Source organism: Mastigoproctus giganteus, chromosome 9 (assembly GCF_048544385.1).
Source record: "Mastigoproctus giganteus isolate SK-2022 chromosome 9, ASM4854438v1, whole genome shotgun sequence".
NCBI classification, from domain to species: Eukaryota; Metazoa; Arthropoda; class Arachnida; order Uropygi; family Thelyphonidae; genus Mastigoproctus; species Mastigoproctus giganteus.
The window spans coordinates 23,853,990-23,869,674 of NC_143583.1; the positions used below are offsets into that span (position 1 = coordinate 23,853,990).

Sequence of the window (15,685 nt, forward strand, 5' to 3'; positions counted from 1 at the left end):
ACAATGGAACAGGTCTTAAAAGTCCTAAGCCAGATCAAGTTCATAATGATGATGAAGCAAATGAAATATAATATATGGTAAAATGTTAGTAAATTGTATTCTGTTGAAATATTTTGTTTTAGCATTTCATTTTTTTCTTGTTAGTGGTACTGAAAATAATGGTGCATCTTACATCAATGAAATACAGTATTTATATATGTGTTGTCCAATTATCTTGAGCTTCTACAGCATGAGTAGTAAGAGAAACTTTTGTATCAGCTAACAGCACCTTGTTATGCCACAAAAGTGAAATAAATCCATGTTGATGCCATACACTTCTTTGTTTTATTTAATGTAGCTATATAATCCACATGTTCATACAAAACTATTAAAATTGCATTTCATTCTGTGTACCTTTTTATTTCTGTTGCATTAATACCAGTGAATTTAACTGGGATCATTCCCTTTCCACTTAAATTATATACTTAAAGTTACACAAAATACATTTCAGTTCAGTATATTTGGTGCTTAGGCTAAGCCAGTCTGATTTTTTTTTAAAAACATTCTAAGGACTGGATTGAGCAAGACTTACTCTTGGAATATCCATAAGGGATGAATTTATTACATTTTAGTGCTGAATATGATTAAGGCCCATCATAGTCAATTGTCCAGGGGCAAGAGTGCAGTAGCATTACTTGTTCCTAAATGAAACATTGTGTTTAAAGTGAATATTGGCAAATTCAGTTGATTTCGTAGAGAGTAGTGGGGGGGGGGGGGTGATGTCTAAATGATCTTTAGTGGAAACAAGGTGGCCAAATGAATTTAAAAAAGGTTTTGGATTCCAAATTTGCATGGAATCTTGCAAGTTATCAGTTGGCTTGTAAATTCTCAGTGAGTTGTTTAAGCAGTACATTGATTGGATGCCTATTTTTCATCCAATGAGAGCAATCACCATCAAAATAGGATAAGGGCAGTGGCATTATAATTAATGCATAGCATTTGTAATATTATACTTTTCTTATGAGAAAGAGTTTAGATTAACTTATGACACTAGAAAATCTGGGAGATAAGTGTGTTCTGGTTTTGTTTTTTTAAGTAACCCAATACATTTCTGTAAATAGGGGAAAAAGTTTTGTAGTTAATTTAACTTTTGATTATGTTGCTGTGCTTATATATATATATATGTGTGTATTTTATTTATTTTTTTCTTCAATTCCTCCTATCGTGCCAATGCAGAAGTAACATTTCTTTCCAAATGGAAGTCTACGTTTGAAGCCATTCTGCAAATAGGAAGTAATTACAAATTGGCTTGCTTTGAATTTTGTAGATGTTATAAAACAAAAATCTTGTTTCATAACAGTTTTAAAATTGTTAATTTCTAATTAAAACAAAATTCAGTGAGAAACGTGACTAATAATTATGAATTTGATTATGTCTGCATGTGCATGTTTGTAAAGCAAGTGCAAAAAAAAAAAAGAAGCAAGCAGGAGACTGTTCTGAATGCAGCATTTATTTTTCACCATAATTGTCAAAAACATTTATATACTTGTTCCAAGACTTTATCAAACTATAGAAACTTGTTGCATAAAACAACAACAACGCAACCGGTGCCACACATCATCTTCAATCTCCACATCTCCAGAAATGGAATTGTGTGGGTCTGATACTTTCAACTCAAATTCAGTCACCAAGCATCAGTTCATTCCCCCCCCCCCAAAAAAAACAAATAAGTTTAAGGCTGTACGTTCATTAGGGGAGATAATGATGGCTATATTCTGGAATGGCCATAACATTCTTCTTCATCTTATACATTTTCAAAAGCTTGCAAATACATTGAATTATCGAAATGTATAGAATGATTCTCTGCATCATCTTGTGCACTTAGGGACTCGATTTATAGAAAACTGCCTGGGTTATTGAAAGTGGAGCACTATTGTTTTATGGCATTGCAAGGCCATGTGCAATATATATACAACAGAAGAGACCATTAATGAGATTGAGTGAAAACTTCGTGATCATTCTCTCTACAGCCCTAACCTTGTTACTAGACATTTTCATTTGTTTGGTCCACTTAAACATCAGCTTAGTGGCAAATTTTTTTTTTTTTTTTTTTTGATGATGCAGAAGTTGAAAATGATGTACATTGCCCACTATGCATTTGGTTGCCTTTTTACAAGGCGCCTCCATAGCCAGGTGGGAAGAAGCAGCAGTTAGTAGCACATGCTTCTTGATTAGACCGGGGTTCGAGCCCGTCACCACCAAATACGGAGGATGCGGAAAGGTCAGGGAATGACCACCGCAAATCCCGGAGCAATATGGCCTTAGTTGCTAATGCTCCTAAAAATCAAATAACAAACAAAGAAACAGCCTTTTTACATAGTGGACTTCAAAAAATTTGATAAAGCAATGGAAACAAGTGATTATAAATGATTTTAGTGATTATGTTAAAAAATAAATGTTAAGCTCAGATCAGTTTTCCATGTTTGTCTTTTTTAACTTTGTGATTTACTGACTCTCCCTTGTAAAATGCATGTTAAGTTTTGTGTTAGTTAATGTTTTCCTATAAAATTACAGATCTATTTGTGCACTGTTTTGTGATGTAATGTTAGCATCACTAAAATTAGGATGCCCTAGAAAAGCCAGGGAGATAAAAATTACATTGCCCTTGCATTTTATAGCTTGGTCCCAGAAATGTTCCAGTTTATTTTCACTTTTAGGATGCCTTTTGTTCTTGTTTTCATCCCCAGTAATGATCAATCTAATTAGAATTCATTAAATCAAAATTTAAGAGTAAAACCAAAAGAATCAATAAATTCATATGTATAGTCTGGCAGCATAGATTATCTGGGCATTCTAAAATATTAAGTTCCAGAATAATAATCAAGGAAACTGTACTGTTAGTTTATTAATTACTATTATGAAGACGATATTAAATATCACAAAATTTAATCATTCAAAAAAACCAATAACTGTATCTTTTTAAATAGAATCAGTTTAATAATTTCTAGATATTAATGTAGAAGTCATTAAACTAAATGACTTAGAATTGAATGAATGGAAATGAACAATCAAGATTTGGCACAGGTACACTTTTGGGAACGTGTTAGTGTTCAACTCAAATGTAGTACATTTAAGCCACAGTTAAAAACTCCAAGAATTGATTTGGATAGTAAGTGTATGTATAGTTCAGTGTGTTTTTGTTTGAACTATAGATTGCTGAAATTTGACTAAAATTGATTGAACTATAGATTGCCTAACTTTTTTTTACATCAAGCATATAAAAAGCAGTCTCTCACACACCTACATACACATCCTAGTTGTATAAATATATTATTTTTCACTGTATTTTTAAACGAGTCAAGGACACACTACAAAACTACGTAATGTCAGAGGGTGCTAAGTAGCTAAAAAATGTAAGCTACATTACAGCTTCCATTGTATTATTTTGTCTGAAAACAGTGCTTATGTTTGTACATCTGTATTATATTTTCTGCTTTTATCTGTAAAATAAAATTGTTACCCAGTAAAGTTACATATTTTCTTATTGTTGTGATGTTTAATGACACAGATTTATTTCTTTGTAATAACAGAAATACCCGTATATCTAACACACATATTTACCTAAGGTTACAACATCTTAATCAAGATTTGAAGATAATCCCCACATATTTTTAGACAAGCATGTATATGTCTTATTTTGTTTACAAAGACATTCACCAACTCAATTTTGTTATTACTGGTGCACAGAGAAATTTGCAATCCCCTTTTATTACAGTGAAATGTGTATATGCAAAGTGTTGGCATACAATATTTTTAGAAATGCTGTTAAGTTTTCCTTATCGGAATCACCTCCCACCCATTGAGAGAGAAAAAAGAGAATGAGAAAAGTAGATATAGTGGAAGGCAATAATACCTGTAATGATAGAAACAGAATTATTCTATGTTAACTTCAATTCTGATATTTGGGTGCTATTGTCATTGACTGTTGTGATTATTACTGTGCCATTAATGTAAGTTTATTGCAAATCTATTGCAAATCTGTCTTAAGAAATAACTTGAAAAAGTTTGAAGACTAAAGTTTCTTCTTGGATTAAATACTTCTAAAGTTACAGTAATTATGAATGAGGCATCTGAATATACTGATCAAGAGAAATCATAATATTCAGTGAGTTCAGAAGTATGCCTTCTAGCTCAAGGTGATCAGATGTTCCAAATTCTGATGTCCTGCAGAGTTTTATTGGGATGTGCTATTGTATCATATTTTGTTTTAGTTATATAAAAGATATAGAACTTTTTTGGTAATGAATTTATTTAGATAGAGGTATATAGTTCAGTTTGTTTCTGTTTTTATTTTTATGTTTGGTTTCATTTTTATAGTGATTCTGTAGTTCACTTATTTATTTGCACTTAATTTTAGCAAGGTCATGCTATCAATCTGAGAATTGCTGGGTTTTTTTTTTTGTTAATATATTGTTACCGTTAACATGAACTGTCTTTAAGGTTTTAACAACACACAGAAGCATTAAGTGCTTTAAATTTTGGAATATCACCTTTCATTTTAAAATATCGCTGCAGTACAAGTTTATCCTAAACTTATACTGAATTTTCCCATTTGTACTTTCCTCCATATATGTACACTATCTTGTGAGGCATAAGATATGGTAATTACCTGAGTGATATCTTCAGAAGGTTAAAACAATTATTTCTTTTAAAATTTATTGCAGTTTAGCGATAATATTTAATGCACATTTTAAACACCTATACATGGCAAGCCGTATTACCTGTAACATCCGTAGGCTAGGGGTTAACATACATAAACTTAGAAAAATAATGTGTATACTGAAATCATTAAGATGAGCGATAGCTTATAAAAAAGTATATAACACACACTTATTCCTTTCTTATTTAAATATTATCTGTAGTTCATAAAGCTGTGTAGTAAATAATAAAAAAAAATTTAATTAAGACAGCAACTGTAGAAGCAGTTTTGAATCTAGGGGCTTTATTGCGTGTGGTATTCAAATTTAACATGTCCTTAACAGCTGTTAAACTACCATTGTTAGGTGCAGGTTGTATTCCCAGTAAGTGGCATAGCAGGGAATAGATATGTACAATATCAAATTCTTTCATTGTGTAATTTTTTTTAAAATCTGGGCCGTGTGCAAGGAAAATAGGATTCATAGATATGAGATCATTGTCAAACCCATGAGCTCCAATAGTACCTGGTCGGGGAGAACTTTTCTTGTTCTGCAAAAAGAAAAAATAACATACATGACTGCATTTGCGGAAATTGATTTAACTAATTAATTATCAGGAATTTCATAAATTATTAAGTGATATTTAAAGTTATTATTAAATGTTCATGATATACTCAGGGGTGTTCCTAGGGTATATGGTGCCTGGGTGCCAATTGAAATCTGCTGCCCCCCCCTTTAAAATTTTCTTCATATCTGTAGTTTCAGGTTTTCAGGTGCCTCTTGAACATTGCCGCCTTGGTGCAGTGCACCCCTTCACCTCTGGATATACTATACAGCTTCATATAATTTACCCTGCTAAAATATGTAAGCTAATTTTAGAACAGCTTGGTAAATGTACAAAAGATTGTGTGGATAAAATGTTTTGTTTTTCTGTATGCTAAATTTTTTAAGTCTGTGTCATAAATATCAGAGGTACACTTTAACATATGTAAGTTTTTTCCTTTCTTAATGTTGTTTCTATCAAAATTGAAAGTTATTTTGCCATTCATTTCCAGCTCATTGAAGAACAAATAGTCTATTTTTTTTTCTGTCAGTGAACATAATTACAGTTAGTTTCCTTTAAGAAAAGGGATTCCCATGTAGCAAATCTCCTGTATATTTCTAGAAATATGCTCTGTTTCCCCTATATCAATTTTCTTCCTTATTTTATATTAAAGGAATTTCTCTTATTATCCCCTTTCAGCCAACATTTTTGTTTCTTGTTTGTCTGTCTGGTGCTGAAATTAAAATTATCATTTTGGCCAGCATTCACCTTGATTATGAAGTGTCTTGTGATTTTGCCAAACGAAATCTTAAAGCTTGTTATTAAAAAAGGTAGGAATTGCCAACGTAAATAAACGGAATTAATGATATGACCAGAACAGCAATATGTAGTTTTTATTTAGCTCTAAATGTAATAGATAATTGCTCTCTCCATAAGATTGCTGTTTTTCATTTATTGCTATTTCATAGTCATTGGAATAGCCTAATTTTGCTATAGTCACCACACCATTGTTCCAAATCTGTTTCTGCAACTCCAACCTATCTTGAAAAACGAAGGTGTACACCACAAAAGTTCATCAGAGTTGGATGAAGAGTGGATAACATTATCTAGAATATCACAATATTAAAACAATTATCATATTAGGATTACGAAGGAGTTCACTTATGCATGGGTTAATGCGCACATGTCATTTATACTACCAAGGTAGTTTTAATGCATCGTTTTAATTATATCTCATATTGCAAATACTTTCACGAGTTGTGATGGTATTGCACTTGCTTGAATAAATAACGCTTCACCTATGGAGAAGAGACTATTGTTACTTATTTTCGGTGGATACTGGATGGTGGTATCCACCAAGAATAAGTAACGATAGTCTTCTCCATAGGTGAGTTACTTATTCAAGGAAGTGCAATACCAAGGAAACTCGTGAAGGTATTCACAATATGAAATATAATTAAAATGCATTAAAACTACCTTGGTAATATAAATGTGTGTGTGTGTGTGTATGCACATTAACCCATGCATAAGTAGACTTCTTCATACTCTGAGGCTTTAGTCAACAAATGTAGTAATAGTAATTGAGACATGTGATTTAAGAAAGCAAGCGCTTATGTAATCAGCCCAAAAAAAAAAAAAAATCTGTTTCACACATCCATTCCCTCTAAACGTTTGTCCAGTTTCTCCTTAAATTTATTTAAGCTATATCAACTTCCACAACAACAGATGGAAGTCTGTTCCAGCAATCAACTACCCGCTGGCTAAAGGCAAACTTCCACACATCTATCCTACTACTGTCTTTCCTCAATTTGAATCTATGCCCCCCTCAGGTTCTTAATCTGAGCAAGTGGAAGTATTCCATCAGCATTGAGCCTGGTCAACTCATTCAAGGCCTTATATACCTAAGTCAGATCACCTCGTAGGTGCCTAGTCTCCAGATGCTGCAATTTGCAGAACTTAAGCCTTTCTTGGTAAGACCACCCTTTCATTCCCCTCACCAATCTTTTTGCCCTTCTCTGTACTTACTCAAGCAACTCTAAATCCTTCCTAAAATTAGGCCTCCAGACCTGTATGCAGTACTCAAGGTGTGTCCTGACCATTGCCTTATACAAAGGGATAATCACCTTTTCCCTACTAGCAAAATTCCTGTATATCATTGACAACACACTAGACCTGTTCTGGCAGCCTGTCTGCACTACTCAGAAAATTTCATATCTGACTGCACAATTACTTCCGTGTCTTTTTTATTTTCTTCAACCCTAAGTGTAGTATCACACCATTGGTACATTTCTCTGGAATTACTTTTACCCATATGCAGTACTTTGCATTTGTCAATGTTATACTTCAGTTTTCACTTCTCAGCCCATCTGCCCAAATTTTCTAGATCCTGTTGCAGTAGCACTGCCATTATTGTCATTAACAATGCTGCTAACCTTTGTATCATCTGCAAACTTGGACATTACGTCTGATATACCTTCATCAGTATCATTAATAAATAAACAAAACAGCACTGGGCCCAACACCGAACCCTGAGGGACTCCACTAATAACATTAGTCCATGAAGAGCAGCATCCATTGATTACCATTCTGTCTTCTCCCACTCAACCACCCTTTTAACCATTGCCCTTAATACCATACAGTTCCAATTTGTACAGTAGTCTTCCATGCTCAACACTGTCAAAGCTTTCCTGAAATCCAAATATATGATATGAAAATTATTTTTTTCATCCAGTTCCTTTGTAACCACATCATAGTATCCAATGTCTTTTTGATATTAGGATTACTTGAGAACCTCATCCATGCACATGTGTTAGAGTATGTGTGTAATTGTATGTGCACTGTGGTCAGTTTACCCGTTTTGCTGGATGAAAAATGTGTCCTGATGAAAAAAACTTTCCATCCTCACTTGAGACTAATTAACTCACCCATGGGGTAGAAAAAGTCCATAAAGGTTCCTTGTGCAATTGAAGGGATTTGAACCTTTTCCACCTGGTTTGGCGAGGAAAGTGATTTTATCCACTGCTACCACAAGGACAACATCACAATATGGTTTACTGTTTTTTCTGTGAAGTACCATTCTGAGAAACCATTGGTCATCCAGCATTCTATAAAAGGTAGGCCCAAACATAAGACCACCACCATGTTTTGCAATTGGGACAGTGCAAATATTTTAATAATGTTCTCTGGGTTGGTGGTACATCCAAATTCATTCATGCAAAAAGCATATGACAGTATTCATCACTGCATCAAATCGTTTTCCACTCCTTTAGAGGCCAATTCTGAAAAATACACATGTTAACATTTTTAGCATTAGAGGCAGATGATGCAAGAAAGCAAGCTAATGCAGCATCAGCCAAAAAAAAAAAAAGCTCCGATTTCACCCCTCTGTTCGATCCAAATACCTGTCCAGCTCAGCCTTAAATCTATTTAGGCTATCAACTTCTACAACAAAGGATGGAAGTCTCTTCCACCAACCAACTACCTGCTGGCTAAAGGCAAACTTCCGCACATCTATCCTACAACTATCTTTCCTCAATTTGAATTTATGCCCTCTCAGGTGATTATTCTGAGCAAGAGGAAGAATTCCATTAGCACTGAACATGCTCAAACAATTCAAGGCTTTATACACCTCAATCAGATCACCTCACAGGTGCCTAGTTTCCAGGCACTGCAAATTGCAAAACTTAGCCTTTCATCTTAGAGCAACCCTTTCTTCCATTCACTAATCTTGTTGCCCTTTGTACTCGTTCCAACAGTTCTACGTTCTTAAAATGAGGCCTCCAGACCTGTATACAGTACTCAAGGTGTGGCCTGACAATTACCTTATACAAAGGGATAATCACATCCTTATCCCTGCTAAACAAATTCCTGTATATCATTGACAAGACACCATGAGCTACTCTTGCAGACCATTTGCACTGCTTAGAAAACTTCATATCTGCCCGCACAATTACCCCATGTCCTTTTCGTTCTCTACCACTCAGCATAGTACCACAGAGTTAGTAGTAGTAGTAATGGCATGTGATGCAAGAAAGCAAATGTATGAGCTTATGCAACATCAGCCAAAAAAAAAAATCACTCCATTCCCTCCAAATGCCTGTCCAGTTCCCCTTAAATTTATTCAACCTATCAACTTCCACAACGACATATGGAAGTTTGTTCCAGAAATTAACCACCCACTGGCTAAAGGCAAATTTCCACACATCTATTCTACATCTGTCCTTTCTTAATTTGAATTTATGCCCCCTTAGGTTTGTAATCTGAACAAGTGGAAGGATCTCATCAGAATTCAGCGTGCTGAACCCATTCAAGGCCTTATACACCTCAATCAGATCTCCGCGCAGGTGCCTAGTCTCCAGCCACTGCAATTTGCAGAACTTAAGCCTCTCTTGATAAGAGGATCCCTTCATTCCCCTCACCAATCTTGTTGCCCTTCTCTGTACACGCTCAAGTAAATCTACATCCTAAAATGAGGTCTCCAGATCTGTACACAGTACTCAAGGCTTGGCCTGACCATTGCCTTATACAGAGGGATAATCACCTCCTTTTCCCTGCTAACAAAATTCCTATATATCATTGACAAAACCCCATGACCTGCCCTGGCAGCCTGTCTGCATTGCTCAGAAAACTTCATGTCTGCCTGCACAATTACTCCCAGGTCTTTTTCATTTTCTACCACCTTAAGTGTAGTACCACACAGTAGGTACGTTTCTCTGGGGTTACTTCTACCCATATGCAGTACTTTGCATTTGTCAAGGTTAAACTTCAGTTGCCACTTCTTAGCCCATCTGCCCAAATTATCTAGATCCTGTTGCAGTAGCACACTGCCATTACTGTCATTAACAATCCTGCCAACCTTTGTATCATCTGCAAACTTCGACATTAAACCTGATATACCTTCATCAATATCATTCATAAATATACAAAACAACAGTGGACCCAACGCCGAACCCTGTGGGATTCCCCTAATAACATTAGTCCAAGAAGAGCAGCACACATTGATTACCACCCTCTGTCTTCTCCCACTTAACCATCCTTTTATCCATTGTAGCAACTTACCCTTAATACCATTCTGCTCCAATTTGTACAATAGTCTTCCATGCGCAACAGTGTCAAAAGCTTTTCTGAAATCCAAATATATGATATCAAAATTATTTTTTGCATCCAGTTCCTTTGTAACCACATCATAATATCCTATCAAATTTGTCAGACAAGACTTTCCCTTAGCAAACCCATGCTGTGTCTGAATTATTGCTGCAGTCTTGTTTAGATGATCCTGCAATGCATCTTTAACCAGCGACTCCATTATTTTACCCGGAACAGAAGTTAAACTGACTGGTCTGTAATTACTCGTGTCACCCTTCGATCCCCCTTTGTGAATTGGGGATACATTTGCACATTTCCAGTCCGTGGGAACCTCCCCTGAGTCCAAGGATGCTCTCATAATTATGGTTAATGGTTTGCTTAGTTGCTTTGCCGCCTCCTTTAATATAACTGGATAGATCCCATCCACCCCAGGTGCTTTTCTTACGTTTAACTTCATCAGTTTCTCTTCCACTTTGCTCTCAGTTATTACAAATTCATTAAGTATCCTGCTACAATTTGATAACCTGCCATTTTCAAACCTTAATAATTCCTCACGTGTGAATGTAGATGCAAAATACTCATTCAGTTTGTTTGCTATCTGAGCAGGAGCATCAACAGTCGAACCATCCATGTCAAGTGGACCAATCAGATTCATCCCCTTTAGCATTAGCATTAGCATTAGTAGAGTCATTTGATGCAAGAAAGCAAGCTTATGCAGCATCAGCCAAAAAAAAAAAAAAAAAAACCACTCCCACTTCACCCCTCTGTTCGTTCAAAATACCTGTCCAGCTGAGCCTTAAACTTATTTAGGCTATCAACTTCCACGACAAGGGATGGAAGTCTGTTCCACCAACCAACCACTCGCTGGCTAAAGGCAAATTTCCGCACATCTATCCTACATCTGTCTTTCCTCAATTTGAATTTATGCCCTCTCAGGTGATTATTCTGAGCGAGAGGAAGAATCCCATCAGCATTCAGCATGCTCAAACCATTCAATGCTTTATACACCTCTATCAGATCACCTCGCTGGTGCCTAGTCTCCAGACACTGCAATTTGCAAATCTTAAGCCTTTCTTCGTAAGAGCAACCCTTTGTTCCATTCACTAATCTTGTTGCCCTTCTCTGTACTCGTTCCAGCAGCTCTACATCCTTCTTGAAATGAGGCGTCCAGGCCTGTATACAGTACTCTAGGTGTGGCCTGACCATTGCCTTATACAAGGGAATAATCACCTCCTTATCCCTGCTAGAAAAATTCCTATATATCATTGACAATACACCATGAGCTACTCTTGCAGCCCGTCTGCACTGCTCAGAGAACTTCATATCTGCCTGCACAACCACCCCCAGGTCGCTTTCATTCTCTACCACTGTCAGTGGAATACCACAGAGTTGATACGTTGCTCTGGGGTTCTGTTTCCCATGTGTAGTACTTTACATTTGTCAATGTTAAACTTCATTTGCCACCTCTCAGCCCATCTGCTCAACCTTTCCAGATCCTGTTGCAGCAGCATAGTGTCAGTAGTGTCCTTGACAACCCTGCCTACCTTTGTATCGTCTGCAAACTTCGACATTAAGCTTGATATACCATCATCAATATCATTTATGAATACAGAAAACAATAATGGACCCAACACTGAGCCCTGAGGGACTCCACTAATAACATTAGTCCACGACGAGCAGTGTCCATTGATTACCACTCTCTGTCTTCTCCCCCTCAGCCACCCCTTTACCCACAGCAGCAATTTGCCTCCAATGTTACACTGCTCCAATTTGTGCAGCAGTCTTCCATGTGCAACAGTATCAAAAGCCTTTCTAAGATCCAAGTATATAATATCAAAGTTATTCCCTGCATCCAGTTCCTTTTTGACTGCATCATAGTATCCAATCAAATTGGTCAGGCAAGACTTCCCCTTAACAAAACCATGCTGTGTCCGAGCTATAACTGAAGTCTTGTCTAAATGATCCTGCAGTGCTTCTTTAACTAGTGCCTCCATTAATTTTCCTGGAACAGAAGTTAAACTCACAGGTCTATAATTGCTTGTCTCAGCTTTTGATCCTCCTTTGTGAATTGGGGTCACATTTGCACATCTCCAGTCTATGGGTACCTCCCCTGAGTCCAAGGAAGCTCTCATAATTATGGCTAAGGGTTTGCTTACTTCCTTTGCTGCCTCCTTTAATATAACTGGATAGATCCCATCCACCCCAGGTGCCTTTCTTGTGTATATCTTCAACAATTTCTCCTCCACTTTACTCTCAGTTATTACAAGATTCTCTAGCTTACTACTAGAGTTGAATACACCTCTGGCTTCCCCCTCGCTAAATAACTCCTCATGAGTGAATGTCGATGCAAAATATTCATTTAGTTTGTTAGCTACCTGAGCAGGATCATCAACAGTTGACCCATCGATATCAAGTGGACCAATCTGATTCATCCCCTTCCTTCTAGAGTTTACATAAGTAAAGAACTCTTTGCTGTTTTTATTTGCATCCCTTGCCAAAGATTTCTCATAATCTGCCTTCGCCTGCCCAACCTCCTTTGTAACTTGGTTACAGATCAACTTGTATCTATCATAGGCTTCTGTGTCATGTGTTAATTTGTATGTATCCCATGCATGTTTCTTCTCTGCCATATGCCTCATCAGTTCATCTGACATCCATTTAGGCCTAAACCTTGAACAATATTTCTTCGTTGGTATGTAAAGTCTAGTAGCTTCCAAGATAAGTTCTTTGAATGCTTCCCATTTTGCATTTACTGTTGGTAACATCATCAGTTGGTCCCACTGTATAGAATTTAAATACTGTCTCAGTCCATCGTAGTCGCTTTTACGGAAGCAATAACCCTTCCCTTTACCCCTAATGGTAGTTACCTCTTTGAGTAAATCCCACTTCAGCACACTGTGATCACTGCCACCTAGTGGTTCATTTATCTGCAGATTCTTAATGCATGAAGAATCACTGCTGATAATCAAATCAAGAGTATTCCTCCCTCTAGTTGCCTCCCGAACATGCTGATGTAGAAAACAATCATCCAATAAATCCACAAAAGCCTTGCTAGTGTGTGAGTGACAAGCCCACAAATTCCAGTCAATATCTGGGAAATTAAAATCTCCCATTATAAGACTCTCTGATTTACTGGCCCACTCTATTTCCCTGTACAGTTCCTTATTATACTCATCAGAGTCATTAGGCCTATAGCACACTCCTACTCTCAATTTTGATCTCCCAATGCTTATGTCACACCAGACTGACTCGACACTGCACTGTCCAGCGATGTCTACTGGCTTCACTTCCTTGGATTTTATGTATTTCTTAACTAATAGCATAACCCCTCCTCCCTTCCTATCCAGTCTATCTTTTCTGTAGACGTTGTACTCCCCAAATTCCAGTTCTGCATTCCTTATATCTGTGTGACACCAAGTCTCTGATATCCCAACAATATCTGCCTTTGATGTTTCGAGCATACCTCAAATTCATCAAATTTATTTACTAAACTCCTAGCATTGGTGTACACGCAAGTATACATGCACCTATTTCTATTCTTAGCTACCCTAACACAACCCATGTGTTTACTTGTACCGCAATGACTCCCAGCAGTTTCTGAAATATCCTGAATCTTGTTTTTCAGGCTTCTGCTCATTCCATTTAGTGCAAGAACCTCTTTCACCTCTGCCAGTGGCTACTGTTAATCTATTTGTCTTTGTATCCCCCCAAGCTAGCAGTTTTCCGACCCACCTAACACTGCCTCGATAGCATCAGCAAATATTCTTGCACCCTTTCTATTTAAGTGTATCCCATCCCTGTAGAAGCAATCCCCCCTTCCTTTTAGAGTTTATATAAGTAAAGAAATCCTTGCTGTTTTTCTTAGCAACTTTTGCCAAGGATTTCTCGTAATCTGCCTTCGCCTGCCGAACCTCCATTTAAGCCTAAACCTTGAACAGTATTTCTTAGTTGGTATGCAAAACCTAGTAGCTTCCAAAGTTAATTCTTTGAATGCCTCCTATTTTGAGTTTGTTGTTGGTAAAATCATCAGTTGGTCCCACAGTATAGGATTTAAATACTGTTTCACACCTCTGTAGTTGCCTTTACGAAAGCAAAAACCTGTCCCATTACCTATGATGGTAGTTAGTTCTTTGATTAAATCCCGCTTAATGCATGAAGAATCACTACTGATAATCAGATCAAGAGTATTACTCCCTCTAGTTGCCTCCTGAACATGCTGACGTAGAAAACAATCATCCATTAAATCCACACAAGCCTTGGTGTGTGAATGACCAACCCACAAATACCAGTCAATAACTGGGAAATTAAAATCTTCTATTATAAGACACTCTGATTTACTGGCCCACTCTATTTCCCTGTACAGTTTTTTATTATACTTATCAGAGTCATTAGGCCTATAACACATTCCTACTCTTAATTTTGAACCCCCAGTGCCTATGTCACACCAAACCGACTCCAGACTGTTCTGTCCAGCGATGTCGACTGGCAGCACTTCCTTGGATTTTATGTGTTTCTTAACTAATAGCATAACCCCATCTCCCTTCCTATCATGTCTATCCGTCTTGTACACATTGTACTCCCCAAATTTCAGTTCTGCATTCCTTATATCTGTGTGATCCCGTCTCTGATGTCTCAACAATACTGCCTTTGATGTTTTGTGTATACGCAATTATATATGCACCTGTTCCTATTCTTAGCTACATTGATATAACCCATGTGTTTATTTGTACTGCAATGACTCCCAGCAGTCTCTGAATTAACCTGCATCTTATTTTCCAGGCTAGTGCTCATTCCCATAGAAGCATTGCAAGAATCATTTTCACCTCTGCAAGCGGCTACTGTTAATCTATTAGTCCGTGTATCCCACCAAGCTAGCAGTTTTCCGACCTACCTAACACTGACAAATTAGCATTAGCATTAGCCATTAGCATTAGTAGAGGCATATGATGCAAGAAAGCAAGCTTATTCAGCATCAACCAAAAGAAAAAAAAAAAAAAAAAAAAACCAACCACTACTCCCATTTCACCCCTCCGTTCGTTCGAAATACCTGTCCAGCTGAGCCTTAAATTTGTTTAGGCTATCAACTTCAACAACAAGCGATGGGAGTCTATTCCACAAACCAACTGCCCACTGGCTAAAGGCAAATTTCCGCACATCTATCCGACATCCGTCCTTCCTCAATTTGAATTTATGCCCTCTCAGGTGATTATTCTGAGCAAGAGGAAGAATCCCATCGGATTGAGCATGCTCAAGCCATTCAAAGCCTTATACACCTCTATCAGATCACCTCGCCGTTGCCTAGTCTCCAGGCTCTGTAATTTGCAAAACTTAACCCTTTCTTCGTAAGAGCAACCCTTTGTTCCATTCACTAATCTTGTTG

The 15,685-nt window shown here is 37.0% G+C and overlaps 1 protein-coding gene across 1 annotated transcript in view; it reads right to left on the minus strand.

Annotated features, from left to right (window-relative positions):
- Nucleotides 1–4,902: 4,902 nt before the first annotated feature.
- The window catches only part of LOC150080097 (ectonucleotide pyrophosphatase/phosphodiesterase family member 5-like), a 48,655-nt gene continuing 37,872 nt past the window's right edge, over nt 4,903–15,685 (minus strand). The window contains exon 3 of the mRNA XM_090381669.1: nt 4,903–5,226. Within this exon, the coding sequence (XP_090237795.1) occupies nt 4,903–5,226 (324 nt within the window). The remainder of the gene's footprint in view (nt 5,227–15,685) is intronic.